The sequence below is a fragment of the Culex pipiens genome, chromosome 1, assembly GCF_016801865.2.
Source record: "Culex pipiens pallens isolate TS chromosome 1, TS_CPP_V2, whole genome shotgun sequence".
Classification (NCBI taxonomy): Eukaryota; Metazoa; Arthropoda; class Insecta; order Diptera; family Culicidae; genus Culex; species Culex pipiens.
In genome coordinates this window covers 34,706,681-34,729,371 of record NC_068937.1, presented here as the reverse complement: position 1 = coordinate 34,729,371, position 22,691 = coordinate 34,706,681, and the positions used below count along the sequence as shown (strand labels likewise).

General features: G+C 35.6%; 1 protein-coding gene across 8 annotated transcripts in view; it reads right to left on the bottom strand.

The window, feature by feature from the left end:
• The window catches only part of LOC120418133 (moesin/ezrin/radixin homolog 1), a 69,134-nt gene that overhangs the window by 2,158 nt on the left and 44,285 nt on the right, over positions 1–22,691 (bottom strand). For 5 of the 8 annotated variants that reach the window (XM_039580416.2, XM_039580417.2, XM_039580418.2 and 2 more), the window contains 6 exons: positions 22,463–22,642; positions 8,961–8,987; positions 8,600–8,874; positions 8,230–8,536; positions 3,814–4,398; positions 3,207–3,425 (listed from right to left, as the gene is read on the bottom strand). In XM_039580416.2, coding sequence (XP_039436350.1) covers positions 3,207–3,425; positions 3,814–4,398; positions 8,230–8,536; positions 8,600–8,874; positions 8,961–8,987; positions 22,463–22,642 — 1,593 coding nt within the window. The remainder of the gene's footprint in view (positions 1–3,206; positions 3,426–3,813; positions 4,399–8,229; positions 8,537–8,599; positions 8,875–8,960; positions 8,988–22,462; positions 22,643–22,691) is intronic. The other 3 variants (XM_039580419.2, XM_039580420.2, XM_039580421.2) reach the window with 3 other exon arrangements.

The following is a 22,691-nucleotide window of genomic DNA, read 5'->3' as shown; positions in this document are numbered from 1 at the left end:
GCCGACGTGCCTTCCGAGCGGCAGTGTTATAGAAAGGACTTGTTTTCACTCAAACTTTCATTTTCAGTTGTCTTTACTTTTTTGTTAGGGGAAAGAAATGTTGTGCCAGGGTTCGTTTAAAAAAAATACCTTCTCAGATCCACGAGAAGCATTATTTGTGTCAAATAAATGCGTTCTGTAAAGTTACTATTCATTGACTTGCCAAAGAGCCTTCCGAGCGCGAGCGCCTCGTACTAGAATACCAACACTGCATGACAGACAAAAAAAACTTTACTACAATAGGTTACTAGTCGAAGTGAAAAAAAACTCTAGATATAAACATTTTCAATCAAATAAAGGCTTTGTAATCGTTTTTACAAATTTCTGATTTTCTGATCTCTTTGGTGTCTTCGGCAAAGTTGTAGATAAAAAAATAACGGCCGTACGAGCGATTGTTCCCCTTGCCACATATGGTCGTCTTGTCACACTTTCCTCTATACTTTTTCGACATGTTTTAGATTTTTTGAGGTTAAAAATAATTCTTCAAAAAAGCACCAACAATTTTATAATTTGGTCTAACTAAAAAATGAAATAAGGAAAATAATCATTTATAGACATTTTCAAAAGTTGAGCTTCATTTAAAATTATTAAAATTATGTTTATTGAAAAGATCATTATGAATTCAACTTTTAGCCATTAATAGTAAAATTTAAAAAAAAGTGATTTTTTCAGTGTATCTTTTTTCTGAAAATTCTTGATCATAACCTACAGCTTTGCCAAAGACATCGGATCGATCAGAAAATCCCTTTCCAAGATACAGAATTTCATACCTTTACATACCCATTAGGGCGACAATAAAAAATTCGGCATCAGGGAATCCCTGACAGGGATACAAACCTACCCACCCCACGATTCGATTTCTTAGGCAAAAAAAGTAACTGTGAAAATTTTGAGCGAAATCGGTTAATGGTTTAGGGTCGCTTTTATCGTTGAAGTTGATGAAAAAAAAAACTTTTCATACAAAAACGTCTTCTTTAAATCGTTAATAACTTGTCATACTTGACGGAATACATACATTTTTTAGAATTTTTCCATGAGCAATTCCAGCTCAAATCAGGAATTTTTCTGGTAGTTTTGTACCCGACCCTCTCCGATTTCAATGAAACTTTTTAGACATGTTGTCCTAGTCCTATAAGAGCCATTTTTGTGTATATGGAGCCAATAGTACTCGAAAATAACATTTGAGAAGGGCGTAAGGTATTTAAATAGTTTTGTATTTTGTAATTTAAAAATTACTGTATCTCGAAGCCGTTGCATCGTATCAAAAAGTGGTCAAAGACAAACTTGTAGGAAATTGGACGGGCTTTCTAAAAAAAATACACTGAAACAAAAATACACGCCACATCTATGAGTTTTTTTGATTTTTAATTCTAAAACTTAAATTTAAAGGTGATGTCACGATTTTTTTTTATTCAAAATTTTTGAGGAAATAGCCTAAAATGTTACCAAAAGACTGACGAAAAATGCCAAAAATCATTTACTAAAACTGTTTTTTTGAAAAGTGGTCTAAACGTCAAATTTTTTAGAAAACCAGTAGTGGGGATCGATTTTCCAGACAATTTTACATAAAAGTTTCTATATTGACCATTGTCCTATGTCCAATCCTTGGGAAGATACAGCGGTTTTAAAAATAAAAATGTTGAAAAAACGGATTTTTTTGGCAATTTCTATATGACAGACTTGGTTTTTCAGTCTCGTAAATATTTTTACCGGAAAGCTCGTCAAATTTCCCATAAGTTTGCCTTTGACAGCATTTCAATTGGATGTAAGGGCTTACAGATATAAGCTTAATTGCATTGCTAATAACTGAAAATAGAATATTTTTTCAGTGTGGTAGAAACCAGGACAGTAAATTTGCTTACGTAAATATAAAAACGATCAAAAAGCTGTCAAAGGCAAACTTATGGGAAATTGAACGAGCTTCACAGAAAAAAATATGTTTTTCTTGTCACCCTAATACTTATTTTGTATGACCAGCCCTCAACATTGTATGGAGACTTGCATGGAAAAACTAATGATGCAAAATTACTCCTTTTGAAATAGGGAATGCACAGACAAAATTTCATCCAAAAGGGATTGTTCAACTATTACGTCCACAGATTTTGGAGATTTCAGACCTATATCTTTTCACCTTTTCGAACCCAAAAAAATCAAAATTTAAAATTCGTGGAAAAAAATGTGAAGTCGTAGAGAATCGCTCATTTTTTTAAATGTAAATTTGCTTCTCAGTTCAGAAATTTAAAAAAAGTACCAAATTAAACTAAATTCAAAAATTTAAATAGTTTTTTTAGAAAATTTCAAACTTAAAGATTAAAAAAAATAAAATCTAAAAAATATAAAAATTTACAAAAATTAAAAAAAATTAAGAGATTTGAAAAATAAAAAAACTTTAAGAAATTTAAAAAAAATAAAAATTAAAAAAATAACTTAGATTTAAAAAATATAAGGCCGTTGCTAATATTTTTCATGGTTTATGGGACCCCCTTCAACATAAGGCCTGAATAATCAGGGGCAAACAAATATTTTTTTGAAAACTTCATTTTTTTAATAATAATTAATGTTTAATCAACTGAAAACCAGTTAAAGTGCATTTCCTGCGTTTATAATTATATTTAGCATGTTTGAGCTCCTTTTTTTTTTTAAAAAAAAAATCATGAAATACCAATGAACAGTCCAACGAAAAGTTTTTTTCTCGCGAAAAAAAAAATCCATCTATACCTCGATATTTTGATAACTAATGATTGAAAAGCAACTGGGCGCGTTTAAAATGCATTTCTGGAGTTTTTTTTTTTTTTTTTGAAAAGGTCCAATAAACCAAATTTTAAGTTTTTGCTTTTCGGGTATTTTTTAATATCCCTGACTCAAGGCGGTCTCAAAAACACCCAAAAAGCAAAAAATGGAAATTTGGTTTATTGGACCTTTTCAAAAAAAAACTCCAGATTTTAAAACACTATTTTTTCAATTATTTTTTTTATATTTGCATCGCAGTTAGTCGCGAATCCAAAGGCACGCGGACGAACATGGGTTTAACATTTCAACGAGATCAAAACAAGTCCTTCCCATAACAACGCAGCTTGGAAGGCTTTCGTCGTTTGCGTTATAAGTTTTTTTATATCTAATTTTTTGATGCAATACTGTTGGTCGGTTCTACTAGCCTCGAAACTCACCTTGAGCTGGTCGTGCAAACGCTCGTTGCGTTCCGCCAGCGTGCGTCTCTCCTCGACGGGGTCCTTTATGTGCTCGTCGGTGTCAAAGTCCTTCGAGAAGTCCTGGTTGCCGTTCTCGCCGTTCACGAGCTCCTCCTCGTTGTCCATCTCCTCCTCCTCCTCGACGTGGTGGTGGCTGGGCGTGGTGGTCGCGGCCAGCAGGGCGGCGGCCGCTTCCGTCTAACGTAAGATGAGGCATTAGTTATTGTTTTCGGTATATGTACATATGAGTTGTAGATGAATTAGTTCAAACGTGTTAAAATGTTTAAGTTTATACAATTTGTAAGGTGAAGTAATTTTTTTTTGCATTTTCCTGGAAATAAAGAGAGAGAATTAAGATGCCACACTCGGTTTTATCCGTTGCTGCGTGTGTTTGTGCACGGGTGAACTTGGAAACGATAGCTCCGGGCCAAATTCGGTAGACGTTCAAAGTAGACGAGAGTAGATAGTAGTAGATTGGTGCCTTGACTGTACATCTCGGGAAGTGCTTTCGAGTTCGGTGCTCGGGAGGTGGGTCCACACACTCTTCAGGAACGAGACAAACAAGTTGGAACAAAATCATACATACTTTACGCTTTACCTGTTTCCGTCTGGCCTCTTCGACCTCCTCCTGCAGGCGCTTGGTTTCCGAGTCCTTGACCGAGACCTCCTCCTGGATCTTGTGCACCTCCTCCTGCTTCATGCGGATCTCATCCTCGAGCTTGGCCCGTTCGGCGGCTTCCATGTTCTTGGTTTCCTCCAGCCGCGTGATCATGACCTGCAGCTCGTTCTGGCGCTGCTCCAGATCGTCCTTGGCGGCCTGCAGCTGCTTCAGCTGCTCTTCCAGCCGGCGGATCATGTCCTGGGCTTCGATCAGGTTCGCCTGCGAGCGCTCCATCTCCTCCTGCATGTTCCGGATGCGGTCCTCGTACTCCTGCTGCTTCTTCTCGGCCCGTTCGCGGGCGGCCAGCGCCAGCTGCAGCTTCTCGCGCTCCTGCTGCTTGGCGTTCTTCTCCTCGCGGGCCTGCGCCTTCATCTGCTGCACGTCGATCGTGTCCGGCTTGCGGCGGCGCATGTACAGCTCGTGGTTGCCCATGCACAGCGCCAGGATGCGCTTGTTGATGCGGACGCGAGGAGCGAAGAAGACAAAGTCGGGCGCCTTCTTGTCGATCGGCTGGAAGTTTGAAAACAGGAAGAGATTAGTTGTTTTCAACGGGGAATTCCACTCAAACGTTTCAAATTTACTTTTCAACAACATATTTTTGCCGTTCTACGCATAATTGTCCCATGTTCAAAAAAGTGCATCTGAGTAAAACGCGATTGAAACTTTAAGGAACCTGGCGAGCTTGGACATGTTGGGTAACGAAATTTGTGATTTTCGATACCGAACATGAAAATTCATAATTTGGCAGCAATTGTCACAACACGGATCATTTGGGTGACTTCAGGGATGTTACTTCTAATGCGACTGAAAATTGCAAACGTTTAAATATTGGTTTATTCGTTATAATAATTCGTTAATTCGGTAAAATATTTGTTTATTCGATATAATAATATTGAAAATCATAAAAACTAGAATCTTCAGAAGGAAAAGTTCAAAGGACGGATTTTTGATTTGCTCAAAATGCAGTAAGCCAGAGGAAAAGATCATAGATTTTTTTTAATAAATAAAATCGATTTAAAAAAAAAAGTTAAAACATAAAACATCAATGGAATAGAAAATAAAAATTAGAATTCATAAAATCAAAAAAAAAATTACATTAAAAAAATATATAAATCATAAATTCCAGGCATTAAATGTTATTTCCAAATTTTGAAATTTCAGAATTTTCAGAATTTTTAATTTTTAATTTCAAAAATGATTTTTTTTAGAATTCTGAAATTTCAAAGGGTTTGGAGCGTTTGAAAAATGTAGGACTAAGGTTTTTTTTTAAACTTTAGAATTATGTTTTAAAATTTTGAGACACTTATAATTTGTATCCAAGAAATTTAGAATTCTAGATTAAATTTTCAAAAGGACATTTGAAAATTTAATCTAGAATTGAAGAATTTCTGATTCTGATTTACTAGACATCAGATTTTTTTTTTAATTTTCAAATTCTTTTTTTTAATTCCTGTTTTTTATAGTTGAATTTAAAGTTTTAAAGTCAAAGAATTTAAAAATGTTGATACTTAGAAGCTAAGAATGATAAAATTTTAGAACTAAAAGTTTTTTAGCGCTTGATTTTTTTTTAGAATTTGAGAAGTTTTGAAACTTAAACTTAAAATTTTGAAAATGGAGGATTTTTAGAGCTTGAAAAATTCGAATTATGGGTTTTTAAAAAGAATTTTAGAATTATGTTTTTTTTAATTCTAGTAATTTAATTTTTTTTACATTTCATAACTTTATAATTTGATAATTTAAGAATTCTAGAATTAAGGAATTAAAAATATTAAGAATTCTAGAATTTTAGGACGTTACAATTTAGAATTTAGAACTGTAGAATTATACAATTTCAGGGTTTATGAATTTCTGATTCTGATTAATTAGTAAATTTCAGATTTTTTTAATTTTCTAATTCTTTTAAGAATTTCTATTTTTTATATTTGAAATTAAAGTTTAAGAGTTTAGGAATTTAAAAAAAAATGATACTTAGAAGCTTAGAATGTTAAAATTTAAAAAAAATAGAACTAAAAGCTATTAAGCGCTCGATTTTTTTTATAATTTGAGAAATTTAGAATTCAGGATATTTCTTTTTTGAATTCTAGGATTTTAGAATTTTGGAATTTTAATATAAAGGAATAAAGGATGAAGGATTTTTAGCGCTTGAAAATTAGAATTAAGGTTTTTTTTAGAATTTTAGAATTATGTTTTTGTTTTGGACTGGAATATCCAGTCCAAAACAAGAAACAGAACTTAGGAATTTAAATTTTTTGTACTTTAAATATTTCATAAATTTATAATTTTAGAATTTTTTAATTCTAGAATTTAGGAATTGAAAATATTTATAATTCTAAAATTTCCGGTTACAATTAAGAATTTAGAACTGAAGAATTCTGGAGTTTTTTTTTTAAAGGACCAATAAACCAAATTTTCAGTTTTTGCTTTTTGGGTGTTTTTTAATACCCCTGACTCAAGGCGGTTTCAAAAACACCCAAAAAGCAAAAACTGGAAATTTGGTTTATTGGACCTTTTCAAAAAAAAAACTCCAGAATTATACAATTTTAGAATTTATGAATTTCTGATTCTGATTTACAAAATTTCAGATTTGTTTAATTTTCAATTCTTTTTTTAATTTAAGAATTCCAATTTTTTAATTTTTTTTTTTATTTGAAATTAAAGTTCGAGAATTTGAAAAATGTTGATACTTAGAAGCTCAGAATGTTAAAATTTTAAAATTTTCTAATCTAATCTAATCTAATCGAACACAAGCGCAGCCAGTCCGAAGAAAAAAAAAGCTTTTTAGCGCTTACATTGTTTAGAATTTGAGAAATTTTTAATTCAGGATATTTGGAGCCTAACATTTCAAAAGGGCACATAACTTTTGTAAACAATAGTGTGTCCCTTTCACTAAAATGACAGTTTACATAAGGTGTGAAAGGGACACACTCTTGGTTTAAAAAGTTATGTGCCCTAATGAAATGGCAAGCACGATTTCTTTTTTGAATTCTAGGATTTTAGAATTTTGAGATTTAACCATTTAAAGTTTTGGCATTTAAATTTAAAATTTCAAAATTATACAATTAAATGACACTAAATGCTTGAAAATTATAGAATTAAGTTTTTTTAGAACTTTAGAATTAATTTTTAAACTCTAGGATTTTAGAACTTTGGGATTTTATGATTCGCGCTTGAGAATTTAAACATTTTAGATTTGAAGAATTTTTAGTGCTTGAAAATATTAGAATTTGATTAACTTAGAATTCTAGAATTCAGTTTTTTTTTTCAGAATTATGGAAATTTAGAATTTTAGAATTAAAAAAATTTAATAATTTAAGAATTTTAGATCCTAATAATTTTTAACCAAGAAGTTTAGAATTTAAGAATTTTTTTTTTTTTTTTGGGTTTTTAACATTTCATTTTTTTATAATTTGAGAATAAAGGAACATATTTAGAATTCTAGAATTTACGGATGTTACAATTTAGAATTTAGAACTGTAGAATTAGAAAATTTTAGAATTTAGGATTCTTTTTTTATAATTTATTCAATTCAATTCATTTTATTTTCCGAAATAACAATTTTACCACATGTGTGAATGGCTGGTTCATAGAGATTTGGTGTTTCTTGCAACTATTTCCTTTTCATTAAACTAGGGCAAATTTGGCCATAAAACTTAGTGAGATCGAATTATTATTTTTTATTTAAGAATTTCTTGTTTTTTAATATTAGAATTTTGTATTTTTGATTCTGTTGAAAACTAAATGACTTTTTCTCTCTGTTTTAATTCATTCTGAGCAAATGACAAAATTCGGCCTTTTGATTTTCGATTTTGTTTTATACCAAAATTTTCATGATAGATATACGGTATTTGAGAAATTTTTAGTATTTTACAAAAAAAAAAATGCAAAAAATAATAAAATTGAGACTTGAAAGTTATAGTAACAATACCTCAATAAGACGTGTTACCAGATCATATTTTTGTAGCTCATTAGACAGATCATTAGTACTTGAATTTATTTAATTTCTTGGGTTTATCGGAGAAGATGATCCCACTGTTAAGAGTTTGAAAATGTTACTTTGAAGGTGTTTTTAGTAAAAGACAAAACATCTTATTTTGAAAAATTCTAAACATTCTGCTGGGATATCTTATGACAGTGTTACCAGAAGTTATATAATTTCGAATTATCGGAAAAAACTTTGAAATACCTGTCTAAATAAGATTTCATAAATATTTTTATCCGAATCAGAAATTCCACTCAAATATAGTCAGTGTTCAAAGGTCATCAAAAGTCACATTTGAAAAAGTATATTTCGGTTCACGGATTAATTTTCAAGCACAGCCCAGCACCCCGCCCCCCACTCACCTTGATGATAAACTTCCGATCGTTGAACGAGATGTTCCGGATCTCGGACCACGGGAAGCCGATCTTCGGCGTCAGCCGGTCGTCCTTCTCGTAGATGTTGAGGCCGAGCGCGTCCACGCCGAGCCACAGCTCGGTGCCCTTCTTGTTGCGGATCTCGAAGTAGTTGACGCCGTACATCTCCAGGTCCTGGGCGATCTTGAGGTACTCCATCATGGCGTCCTCGCGCAGCATGCCGCGGTGCTCCTGCCACCAGGTCGTGATCGAGTTCTCCCACTCGTCCTTGCTCATCTTATGCTGGTCGATGACGCTGGAAGGGGGAAGAGAGAGATCAGTGATGGAAGCTAGGTTAGTGAGGTCGCGCACAACTTACCGCTGCGGCAGCAGCCGGTCGTTGACGAGGAAGCCGGGCGTGTGTGTCGTCTTGTTGTAGTCGCCGTGGCGGGCCTGGACGGCGTACGACGCGAGCAGCACCGACGTCTCCGGCGGGCAGTAGATCTCGTCCGAGAGGATCGCGTTCTTGACCTGCAGGTAGAACAGCCGCAGCGTGATGTCCTGGATCAGCTCCTCGGCGACGTCCTCCGGGTAGAATTTGGCACGGAACTTGAACTGCAGCGGGTCGCCCTTCTGGACGTCCTGGCTCATGACCTGGTGAGGGAGGGAGAGAAGATGGGATCGGTATTAGGGTGAGTGTTATTGAAGGGGTTTTGGTGGTTCAGGGACGTTCAAGTTACCCATCGTGAAAACGGCATCGATCCTGTCTGAATGTCCAGACGTCATTGTGAAAGCAGCAGTGAAAATAAATGTTAAACCAGTTCAGTATTGCGTAGATCATATTAACAAGATCAAGATTTCAACGATTTAAAGCGATTAAAAATGACCTTCTTCCTAACATCATAGCTAGTATGGCACGTCGACGAAAAATTAAAAAGAGCGAAATGAGGTCAGTGCCCTCCTCGTGGTTACGACACATGGAGACCGCAGACAAGTGTAACAAATTGGTGATGACGATCGTCGCGATAGTGGCCATAACTAAAATTAATACGACGGCAGTAATAGCCAGTCGAGCGCGGCCCCAAAACCATTATTTGACACATTTTAAAATGGTGCGGTGCACGTTAGCTATTTGGCACGCCGCTGCAAATTGCTTCTGTAAACTGGCCATTATCGGCCACTAAATGGTTCCAACGTGGAGCGAGGACATTGCTCGGAACAACAAAAAAACAAACGCGTGGATGAGAGTGCCAAAAATCGACGTCAGACATCGTGACGCGCGCGCGTTATGGAAATCGTCAGCGTGATTTGTTCTTTCTCGTTAAGGAATCCCTTGATAGTTTTATGGTGAGGTCACGTACTTTTGCTGTAGTACTTCCTGTAGGGGGGATTTGGGGTCAAATCAGTATGAGACTCATCTTGCCTCGTCGTACCATCATCAAACTTGCAGCTGCAGTTGTTGGCTTCTAAGTCAGCAAATGAATAAACATATTATAATTACGTCATCGCAAACACCCTTCCGGTGCAGGCTTCAAAACTCCCCCCTCCCACCACCATCAACATCAACTTTTATAGAAATGACTGAGCAGCACCGATTCGCGCGCGCGATGAGCAAACACAGCACACGTGATGAGAGCTTAGCTCATTCATTGCAAATTTGTACAAGTAAAGCAAGCAAACAACAATGTCCCACCGATGTCCTTGTCGGTGGCGGCGCAGCAGATCTTGACCTGATCCAGGCTTCGCGGCGTCATGAGAATAATGTCTGAATGAAAGCCAAAAATAGACTTCGTACTGCACGATGATGTCATGATGGGCCGTCTTGTTGAACCAAAGTCGTGCTGGTGATGGTCGCCGTTTATTGCCGTACGAGACTTGAAGACGCGAGCGGTGAAGAAAAGGACCCTTTTGCGATTCTCGGGCGTTCGTTGTTGCTGTTACCAACTGCGGCAGTTGAGTTGAATAACTGTGGACACCACGTGCTTTGATATGTGCTTTTATTTTCGGCGGAAGTGTATATCTACTTTGGAGTAATTGGATTTCGATGTTGGTTTTATTCGGCTTTATTTCAATTGCGTAAGCGGGACACTCCTTAGGTTGTGGTTTAATTGTGAGGAATGAAAATTGATTGATTTATTCTTGTCGTGCTCCTTTAAAACCTTGTAAAGATACAACGAAACTAAACTTCTCTGCAATAAAGTGATGAGCGCCAAGCGTTTGAGATTCTTGGTTCCAAAAATAAATTTCAAAACTCTAATTCTAAAATTTAAAAAAATAACAATTTAAAGAAATCTAAAATTCGAAAATATTAAATTTATGAATTTAAAAATTCGAGACAATGAAGTTAGAAAATTCCTAAGCCAAGAATACTTATTGTATTTTTTGGAAAAGAATTAACATTGCTAGAAAACGTCAAAGGTTACGTCCTATTGTAAAGTTACCTTAAAATTCTAATGTCCAAAAATTCAAAAAAATCTTGAAACCGGCCATTTTTGGCGCCATCTTAGTTTACAGAAAATCAGATAATATTGGAGCATTTTCAGAGTTATATTTTAGATAAAAATACGAACTGTTTTAACATTTTAAAAAAAATCGTGAATTTAACATTTTTAAACTTAAAAAAGTAGTTTTGACTTTTCAACATTAATATTCTATTTTCTAAAGAATTAAAAAACAAAACAATTCAGAATTGCTGATTTTTTAACCATCAAATTTCTTACATTTTGTTTTGAAAAATCATTGAATTGCAGAGTTTAAGAGCGAGTTTTTCACCAATGTGTAACAGGTCGTATCGAGGTGCTCCGATTTGGATGAAACTTTCAGCGTTTGTTTGTCTATGCATGAGATGAACTCATGCCAAATATAAGCCCTCTACGACAAAGGGAAGTGGGGTAAAACGGGCTTCGAAGTTTGAGGTCCAAAAAACCTAAAAAATCTTAAAATTGCTCGTATTTCCGTAAAACTTCATCAATTCCAACTCTCGTAAATGCATTTGAAAGGTCTTTTGAAGCACTTCAAAATGTGCTATAGACATCCAGGATCAGTTTGACTTTTTCTCATAGCTTTTGCTAATTACTGTTAAAAAATGATTTTTTTAAAACCTCAATATCTTTTTGCAACAGCCTCCGACACCCATACTCCTTTAGGTCAAAAGATAGGTAATTTTATGGACTGTACTGCCGTTCTACGCATAATTGTCCCATGTCAGTTTTGGACGATTTTGACTTTATGACATTTTTAAGTTTAGTCTGATGTGTACTTTAAGAAAAACACATAAAATCTGGTACTTTGTTCGGAAACTCATTAAAAACAACACCAAGTCTGTTTGTCCCATCGTTAAACTTCTACGCATAATTGTCCCATCAAGGATTTTCTTACGCGGAATCATTACTTTTACTAAGCGGCATGTCTTGTTTACCTGGTGTATAGCAAGAGAATCACAAATAAGGGTGATAAACTACTAACTGGGGCGATTAGGGACACATAGGGCTCATAGGAACCCACGGGACAATTATGCGTAGAAACACAGAAATCGGTCGAAAAATTTCAATCGCGTTTTTCTCAGTTGCACTTTTTTGAACATGGGACAATTATGCGTAGAACGGCAGTATAAGCCTACGGTAATAACTTTTAGGCCAATCGCAGTTTTTCTCATAGTTTTTTGATTTTTCTACAACAAACATTTTACAACGTTAGTTTTTGCCCTGTAGGCCTCCATTGTGGCACTTTTTGGTCTCAATTTTGTCATATTTGGAATCCTCGGAAAATTTCACGTTAGTTAGAAGTATTGGAGTGGTAAGTTTGATTTTGAAAAATAATTAAATAAAACATTTTTGAAAAAAGAAATAGATCTTATTTACCCTATGATCAATACGTCAAATGCTGTATCAAGTAGGCGAAAACCTGTTTCACCCCTAATTCAACAAATTGTTAAAAAATATTTTAATTCATTCTAACTGGCAATTTTTCCAATCAAATTTACAACTCCAATACTTCTAACTAACGTGAAATTTTCCGAGGATACCAAATATGACAAAATTGAGACCAAAAAGTGCCGCTATGGAGGCCTACAGGGCAAAAACTAACGTTGTAAAATGTTTGTGGCAGAAAAATCGAAAAACTATGAGAAAAACTGCGATTAGCCAAAAAGTTATTACCGTAGGCTTATAGTCCATGAAATTACCTATCTTTTGACCTATAGGAGTATGGGTGTTGGAGGCTGTTGCAAAAAGATATTGAGGTTTAAAAAAAACAATTTTTAAACAGTAATTTGCAAAAGCTATGAGAAAAAGTCAAACTGATCCTGGATGTCTATAGCACATTTTGAAGTGCTTCAAAAGACCTTTCAAATGCATCTACGAAAGTTGGAATTGATGAAGTTTTACGGAAATGCGAGCAATTTTAAGATTTTTTAGGTTTTTTGGACCTCAAATTTCGAAGCCCGTTTTACCCCACTTCCCTTTGTCGTAGAGGGCTCATATTTGGCATGAGTTCATCTCATGTATAGGCAAACAAACGCTGAAAGTTTCATCCGAATCGGAGCACCTCGATACAACCTCTAGAACAAACCGAGCAGAATTTACAAACACTGCCTTTTAATGATTTATGATTTTTTTTATTTTAAATTTATTTTTGTATAATTTTTTAATCCTATTTAATTTTGATTTACAATTTTGTTTTTTTTTTCATAACTTTAATTTTATTATTTTTGAATTTCTGATAATTTTTAAATTTTTAGGTTTTTGAATTTGATTGTGTTGTGATTTTTTAATTATTTGTTTTTTTTTTAATTTTATTTTTACCTATAGATCTTTTATGTATATGGTTTTTAAATATTTTTTGAATTTGCATATTTCTTTATTTCTGAATGTTTGTTGTTTGAAACATTTCAGAAAGGATTAAAACAAATACCTTTAAGCAGTTTTAGCAATGTTGTTGCTTGTAGTTTCGTTACTATTTCAGAATGTTTGTACTTAAACTTTTCAAAATGTTAAATGGTAAACTGTTATTATTTTTAATTGGAAATGTTTAGAATTTTTGAATTGTTAGTTTTTGATTTTTAAAATATTCTGGCTTTCAATTTTGAAATATTAGTATTTTTGAATTTAATTTAAATTGTTTAAACAGTTTGGAATTTCCAAATTTTTAAATTTTTAAACTTTGAAATTCCAAATTTGGAAAATATACCTTTTCTCGCCCAAATGATGTATCATATAAGCTATTCGGACCTTTTCATAGAACACAAAAAATGATTTTTGTTATTTTTGTATCAAGACCAGGGTGGTGCACATCTTGTTTTATTTCTCTACTTTTTTTAAATTTGCATAATTTTAGGACTTCTGATAATTTTATTATTTTTTAAGTTTTTAAATTTTATGACAATTTTGAAAAAAATCGTATTTTTATTAAATAATAATTTTCAAAAATAACGATTTTTTTAAATTTCTTTGAATTAATTTATAATTGTTTGAATTGAGTATTTAGATTTATTTTGTTAAACTTTTTTTTTGTTTTAAATGTATCAAAGCAATCAATTTGATTCAAATTTTTAAATTTTAGAATTTTTTAATTTTTTGATATTTGTATTTTTGATGCATATTTCTGAATATTCAAGAATGTTTGTATTAGACATTTTCATGTTAAAAGGTTAATTGTAATTTTATATGTTTAGAATTTTTTAACTCTTGCTTTTATTTAAATTTGTGATTTTTTTAGCTTTATAGTATTTAGGCTTTGAATTTTTAAATATTTGTATTTTCGAATTTTTAAATATTTGTATTTTTAAATATCTTTATTCCTGAGTTGGAAATTTTGGAATTTCGAAATCATTAAATTTTTATATTTTGAAGTTCAAAATTTCTTAATATCACAGCTTATAGGACCTTTTCATAGGACACAACAAATTATTTTTGCCTTTCTTATTATTAATTTTGTATCAAGAAAAGAGTGCACATAATAAACAAAAATTCTTTGTTATTTCGAGCATAAAAAAAAGATTGCATACAAAGCTACTATTCCAAATCGCTAATAACTTTTCAGGATCAACTTTTACAACTTTGGTCTCGTCAACAAGGTTGTAGAGGTGGAGAGTGCCTTAGGTTAGATGACGCCTAGCACTCTTCTTGTCATTTATTAACATTTACAGTGCGCCATTGCATTAGAATGCATTGAAACATCACAAGCGTTAAAGCGGCCAGGCCTACTGCGTAAAGCCGTATCGCAGAGATGATTCGTAATTGGGTTGAGTTTGAGCACTGAGTGTTCGAACAACAACACAATTCTGAATCGACAGGGGAGGAAGAAGCGTGGGGACTAGAGTGTAACAAAAATGACTTTTTGGCGGGCATTCAAGGGTTTGTTCCGGTGGGCATACTAAGCCCAAATCCAAAATATGAGCTTGATTGGACGTAACAGGAGCTGGCGCTCCGCCCTTCAATTTTAAATGGGATTTAACCCGTAAAAAAAGATTTTTTCAAAAATGCCACTTTTTGAGGCATTTTGGCCACCAATGCGTTTACCAAAAACATCACTGGCGTGTAGGCCAGATCCTTGCGCATCTTTTGGTGTATATAACATTGACATTTGGAGCACCCTGGAGCTCGGTACAGGCCTTCAAAGTTTGGCATTTTTTCGAAAAATCGGCCAGTGATGTTTTTGGTAAACGCATTGGTGGCCAAAATGCCTCAAAAAGTGACATTTTTGAAAAAATCTTTTTTTACGGGTTAAATCCCATTTAAAATTGAAGGGCGGAGCGCCAGCTCCTGTTACGTCCAATCAAGCTCATATTTTGGATTTGGGCTTAGTATGCCCACCGGAACAAACCCTTGAATGCCCGCCAAAAAGTCATTTTTGTTACATCCTAGTGGGGACACACCACCATACGCTCCGAGATTTGGTTGTATTCGTTGGGAGCACCATGCTAAGAAGGTTTGGTACTCCGGGACCCCTCTGGGATGGGACATTGTATTTCCACGAATGCCCTGGACACTATTTGCCGTGTTTATAGCGCCACAACTCGCTCTCTGTAACAGTAGTCCTAATTCCAGTCCAAGCTTACCAAGTCGTCATGGCCTAGTGGTTAGCATTTTTGCTTACCAACCCAAAGGACGGGGGATCGAACCCCGCCTCGAGCGACTTTGATTTTTCAGTCATATTCATCATTTCAATTCTATGTTTTCTTAACTTTCTCGTTGGGAGCAGATGGGAATCGAACCCAAAACCATTCACTTACAAAGCGAACACCTCAACCAGTCAGCCACGGCCGCTCCCATTCCGTACAAACTTTGTTTTGTATTGCACAAAAACTCACTGAGAAATATGTGAGAATGTATCCCTCTACAATCTTTTTGAGATATTATTGTTATCAAAGCTTGATTAACGACATCGACAATCTAAAAATCTGCCTTTTTGAGAGTTTTGGGGAGATTTTTTCGTCATGTTTCACCACTTTTCACATTCATTGATGTTAAATAGTGAACAGTGAAATTTCAAGATAGTTTCATCGATAATCTTACAAAACCTAGCAATTTCTACAAACACTTAATAAACGGGAGCTTTTTGGGGGTCCAGGATCGCAACACACAACCAAACCACCTTACCAGATCTTCCCCGTCGGAGTCCTCGTCCTCTTCCCCGTTCTGCGTCCCTGCCGCCGGATTGCTGCCAGTGCCTCCTCCTCCACCACCGCCCGCACCATGACTCGGCCCGGGCGATATCCGTTGCTCAATGTTTCGTTTGATAATTTTTTTAATCTTTTTCATATGCTTGCAAACGATATTCTCGGGCTGTTAATTAAATCCAACGAGGGGAGGGCGGAGAGTTGTGGACAAGATAACAAAACACCGCGGCACGTCCACACACGTGCCATTTTTTCGGGTTTGAAAGCAAGAAACACCATTTCATTACTAGTGAGTAAGAGAGTCACACTTACGTAATTTGTGTGTGTTTGTATTTAGGCAAACAAAAAAAAGTAGAGTCACATACCAAGAGGGGTAAAACTGGCGGGTAATAGCTTAATTACTGGTACTAGCAGGGCAGGGCTAGCAAAAAAAAAGAACTCCTAACAAGCCTTACAACATATGACCACCATTAGCAGGTACAGCTCGGGGGGAGGTGAATCTGGTTCACCTTGGGGTGTTGTTACAACCGAAACGCGGGGTTGGGGGTGGTTAACAGGGGGACGACTTGGCTTAGCAGCACCATCATAGCTGTCGTCGTTGTCAAGTGGTTCATATTTCTTAGAGGACTGATAACTCAACCAGCGAACACGACGTCGACGACAACAGCGCGGCAACATTCCTGAAATTGTTTCAAGCCCTCGGGCCTTAGGCTCGCCGCAAGATACAGTCATTGGGGAGATATGCGACGCAGGTTAGGGTGGCAACTTGTTGTAAGATTTAAAAATTAGAAATCTACTGTGGATGATCATAATCTACAACTTTGTCGGAGACTTTACTTTTGTATGAGCAGTTCTTGAACTATTCAATCCACAACGCCAACAAATTGCTGTATTAGTCACCCTGTATTGTAACACAATCAAACCAGCATAGAACAGATTATTACTTCTACTGCACAACTTCTGCAACTAACACTACCAAACCAAAGGCGATAATATCAACAGGTGAGAGTGGGACACCGGCAACTTGGACCTTGGCGAGTCGTCGGATAGTGATAGTGAGTGGCGGGAAAAACCGGTAACTTCTCTCTTGTAAGTGGCCGGCGGCGGCCGCCACCAACTGTATAGTTGAACGTTGAGATGTAACCGATAGCGAAAACTATGAATTAAAGATGGCATAGAAGAAGACGACGACGACTTTGGGGAGCACGCGGGGGAAGGAAAGAGAGCGGAACGGAACCGAAAGGAACACAGATCTAGAGTCTGGCCTCTGCTCTGAATTGCTCTGGGGCCTCTCGATTTAATTTATTGTTTTGATGACTGTTACGAAAACCGGCTTGGCGATGGTCAGTGCTCCCAGCTAGATGCTCGGGTTGGGCGGCACTGACCGCGCTTGCTCAGTGGCCCAGGGTGGTGTGAAATTGAAACTCCCGGAGAAAGGAAGCCATATCCCGGTGGCCACTTTAGCTGTTTGAAGATTGTTTGTATCAATTTTCGAAAAATTGTCAAGGAAGCAAAATTTCTCCAAAGTTGTGTTCATCGGACGTCCCTGGCCCAAAAATACTAATTTCGAGAAAATCGCTGAAAAAAGGAGGACAACTTGTTTCAATTGCTATTTGAAAAGAAAGCTTTACTGGTGGTATTTTTACAGATGATACGTTAAAACACATCATTATCCTAGACTCTGCTTTAATTCTTCTTAATTTATGTTGATTTTCGCAATAAAACTGATAATTAAGTCTCGTTATTAGGCCCTTTTAACTCTAACCTTTTGAATTAGAGTTAAGAATGTATGAAAACTTCACTTTATAACATAGAAAGTTTCTTAGCCACGAAAAACTAACGAAAAAGACAGAGGCGTCGCCTCCACCTGTTCAACCTGATCATAGGACAGATGATCATTTTGATTTATTTCTGAAGGAAGAAATAAAATATGTTCATAAAAATAATTGAACGAATTGTCTTGGAATCGTGAAACAGCCAAGCGCATTCGTACCACAAAGCGCTCAATGAAAATCAAACGCGCACTGAAAGTTCTCCCAAGCAGCCGCCAACCTGTCCGGATTTCTTCATGCACGAGTTCCCATACAATGCATCCAAAAAATACACTGAAAGCCCGCCCATTTGTACACGCTGGACGGTATGAATGTGTGAGTTCAGGGTGTGCATGGAAGCTTTTGAGCAGTCGCCATAAATGCGCGCGAGCCATGACGAGAGCAGGGGGAGAGCAAAATATGGAGTTTTCTCTCTCTCTCTTTGAACTTTGGTCTCTCCCTGCTCGCGTCTAGGCTCGTGCGCTTTTATGTCGACTGTCCAAAAGCTTTCATGCACACCCTGAACTACCACATTCATACGGTCAATCGTGTACATATTAGGGGGTTTTCAGTGTATTTTTTGGACGCGTTGTATGGGAACTCGTGCATGTAGAAATCCGGACAGGTTGGCGGTTGCTTGGGAGAACTTTCAGTGCGCGTTTGATTTTCATTGAGCGCTTTGTGGTACCTAAGAATGCGCTTGGCTGTTCCATGATTCCAAGACAAGTTGGCGGGTTCGCTCAAATTTTTTTGTAAAACCTTTTCAATTGTTTTAAACAGTAGAACCCATACCCAACAAAAAGCATTTTTAACTGAAATAAAGTAATAAATAGCTCAGTTAAAAATGAGCAAGCAAATTCATCGACAGATTTGCAGAATTATTTGAAAGAAAATAGAACAAAATCTTTAACCTACCAACAATAATTTCCTTAACATGTTGTTTGTACAAAATCAAAAATCAAAATAAAGCTTAAATAAGCTTGTTTATAATGTCTACTTACGTTTGAATTGCTTTTGTGAACAACTGTTGAATTCTGGAGTTTTGATCGAGTTTTTTGTTTTGAAAATTTTATAATGTGATGTGTTTTATTTTATGGATTTATTTTGAGATATGATACGCAGTAAAAAACAAACAATCTCTGATTTTTTGTACTTAAGTATAGCTTTTATTTTTTTGTGACTCTCAATTCAAAAAATGTTATATGATTAAAAAGCCCATTTTGAAAATCAGCGCAAAAAAAGCGTTAAAAATTGTTCAATCGGTTTGCACGAGTTTTTGTTAAATGAAAAATTTAATTTTCATCGATATTATTTTTTCCCCTCTAGTTTTTGAGGGAAATTTTGAAGAGAAACGTAAAACACACTTTTAAATAACCTAATTGTTTTGGTTTAGGATGGTCAACATCCGGAATGTTTGCTTAGTGAGAATTAATGAATAATTTTCGCTCTAATCTAATCCAGTGGAACATAAGAGAAGCCATTCTAAAGAAAACTCCAGGGAAAAACTTGTGGTTGGATTACGCCTTAAGTTTGTTCTGGTTTAGTTTTTTTTTATTTGCAAAACAAGCTAATTATAGAAAACTTTAATGTAAAAAGCATTTCAATTTTACATTTCTTAAAAATGATCATTGCTGTAATTTTAAAAAGTGGCTATTTAAATAAAAATCAAGTGCTCAGCAATTATCACAAATATATTGCTGAACATCATCTAATTTCTCTTTATTAATGTATAAAAGTTATTTTTTAAATAAAATTAATCTAAAAAACATTTTAGCCACGCGTCGCCTCTCAAAAAGAAAAGGGCACAACTGAACTTTTTTTTCTGGTTTCGAGTGAACAGTGTTATGTGCCCTTTTGTGTTTGAAAATTGTTTGCTATCAATCTGATTCTTGGAGGGCATGTAGGGAGCGTACTAATGAATGGAATAGTGGAATAATGCCAAATGTTTACGTTTTGGTTTTAGGCCCTAATGAAATGCTTGGCTCGAATTGAAATAGGGTGTTCACAAAGCGTATGCGCCCTTTTAGAATCACAGAAAAAAATGTTGGAATTAGGAATGTTAAAAATTTAATAGGTTGAATATTATCTCTATTTTTGTGTAATATTATTAATATATTACCTATTGACAATTCACCGAAATCTGATGAAAATTCACCCCTTCCTGATGCAAAATTACTCTTTTTTTGATACAAAATCTGTCATCATTCCGTATGGAATATTACCATCATTTTTTCTGTGGTGTCAGGCTATTTTTTCCTCTTTGTTTCTCTTTTAGAGACTGTATCTAATCAACTATTAGCCCAAATATGTGTATGAAATTGTCAATGTCAATGTTCTTCGGAGTAAACGGGATACACTCAATATTTATATTTGTTTATAGGACCTAATAAAAAGTCCAGATTTTTTGAAAGTTTTGGATATTTTTATGAATTTTTTTGTTGTAGAATACTGAATCCGTGATTTTTGCCACATATTTAAAGGATTATTGTTATGGCTTTGCTCTCTGTTTTACTGCGACCCTACCGAGCTCCTTACCAGCCTTTAGCCAAAATCAATCTTAAGTGAATACAACTTGGAGAAAGGGCACGAAATCTGATGTTTGAAAAATTTATGTTCGTGTTTCTTTTTCTTAAAGCGGTTCTATCTCAGCAACCCGAGGTGCAATCTTCAATGTCTCTTAGACAATTTTATAGCAAATTTTCTTAACTTTTCAAAAAAAAATAATTTAGAAATCGTCAGTCATGGTCACTATTTTTAAGAAATAATGTCAAACTTATTTTTGCATAAAACTTCGATTTTTTTTCCAAAAATCATTATTTTTTTTCAAAAAATCATAGCTCGGCGGCAGATTTTTTGACCTGTTTTTTATGCCTCAAAGGTTGCGGATTTTTGTCCCCTAAAACACATCAAAAAATCTCGAAAATAAAAAAATACGTATTGTGGGAAATTTAGTTTTAGTGAAAAAAAAGTTGATTAAAAAATCTGCAATTTTTTTCCGTGTACCTATTTTTCTCAAAAGTCCTCAACAATACCTACATCTTTGCCGAAGACACCAATATGCAGACGTGCATCGGCACTCAATAGCACTTCACCACATTTTGAGATGATTGCCTTCGTAAACCGGCAGAGTGAATCTTTGCTCACTGTGCACGTGTGTGTGTGTGTGTGTGTGTGTGCAACCAACCAAACGGGAAAATCTTTGCTCACTGTGCACGTCTGCCAATATGATCAGAAAATTCACTCAAAAGTTACAGCTGTTTGAATATTTACATACCATTTTTGTATGGACAGCAGCCAAAATTGTATGGAGACTTGTATGGGTAAACCAATGACCCAAAATACCTTATTTGGTCATAGGGAAGGCCCCCACAAAGTTTGAGCCAAATCAAAAAATACAAATAAAATCCATTTCCGGTTTTGGTAGAGAATTGCTCTTTTCAAACATACTGACACGGTAATGCGTTGAACTTTTTAAACTGTTAATTTTGTTGTTTCTCATCTAATTTTACCTGAATTCATGTGTGAATTTCAGATAAAAAGGTTCAAATGTATCGCACCAATGTAATTTTCTGATTTATAATTACACTTTTTTTCATCAGGACAGATTTTGGGTAAAACAATTTTATTTGTTACAATTTTTTTTTTGGTTTTCATAAAAACAAAAAAAAATATTTTCTCGCAAATTGAAGATTTTTTTCTGTGTTGACCATTTTTAAGTCGGCTCGTCTCAACCGGATCGCTTCCGGATTTATTTGCTCAAATTTCCAGTGCGCCACTGCCACACTGCGATCAACTGGCAACTGGTTGTGATTTCAGGTCATGTTGGAGAGAGTGCGAATTACGATATTCAGATGAGAAATCCGCTTGCTTTACCAAGCGGTGGCAATTTGGCGGATTCAAAGCCGTCGATAGTTTATGTTTACCCAGCGTTCAGCGTCTGGCTCAACTGGTTTTCCGGAATGTGTCCGTATTTGCGCGAAGAAAGTTTTTTTGGAAATCTAGATCATCGATGGATTTGGAATAATATTTGTCAAACAATTCATTACGCGGGCAGCTTCCGCCTAATTGGCAGGCCATGTAGCCCTAATTTTAATTAATTTGCGAGGAATTCATTTCGCGACAAAAAAATGGCACACCAACATGAAACAAAAATGAGTTCATTATTCGTTATTGAGCAAACATTCCGATAAGAGCGGGCGCGGACGACACGCATTCGAACCAAGGTTGGTGCCGGTTGGCGTATTTGCTCTCTTTTCTGATGTTGATAAGACCGGCAATTTCTAAAAGTGTTTTACCGTCCGTTCTTCGATAAGAGAGAACAGAGAGACAGCGCGTTTGGCGCCTTTCTGGGCAAACATTCCATTTCGTAAATTGCGGTAGTTTCGTGTCAAATTAGAGACCACCCTCGAGTTAAATGATTCGTTTCAAACGTACGGGTTTCTGGTGAGTCAAGAGAGGGCCTAATGACAGTTTGGAAACTTTCAAGTCTTATCAGGAGATGCGACACTTTGTTGGTACGAATGGCGGCTATTTACCGCGGTCCTTGATTAGCCGGTATTTTGCGGTGAGAAGGTGAACCGATGAGGTAATCAGTTGGCACACACCTTTTGAAGTGGTGATGTGATAAAATTCAATTCACAGCTTTACTAGGAATATTACGTGAAATGTTTGAACTAATTTCTAGATAAACAGCCTTTATATGGTCTAGCAATACTCTACAACTGGCAATTCCGGAAAAGTAGGAGCATCAACATTCAATTTATAGATTTAGTGACTCGTACAAGCAGATGGATGGTAGTCCTTGACTTCTTACCTTTTTGTACAACTTGATCCACGTGAGGTCACCCTTGGAGTCTGTGTACTGGAGGCCGAAGAACCACACCTCCCGCAGGCCGATGGTTTTGACGACCTGATCGAACAGCTGCTTGCCGGTAGTGCTCTGCTGTATCGCAAACTCCAGCTCCGCGTCCATCGTCGTGACGCGCACGTTCATCTGGAAATTGAAGGAAAAATTGAAGGTTTAAGAAAAATTAAGATACAGA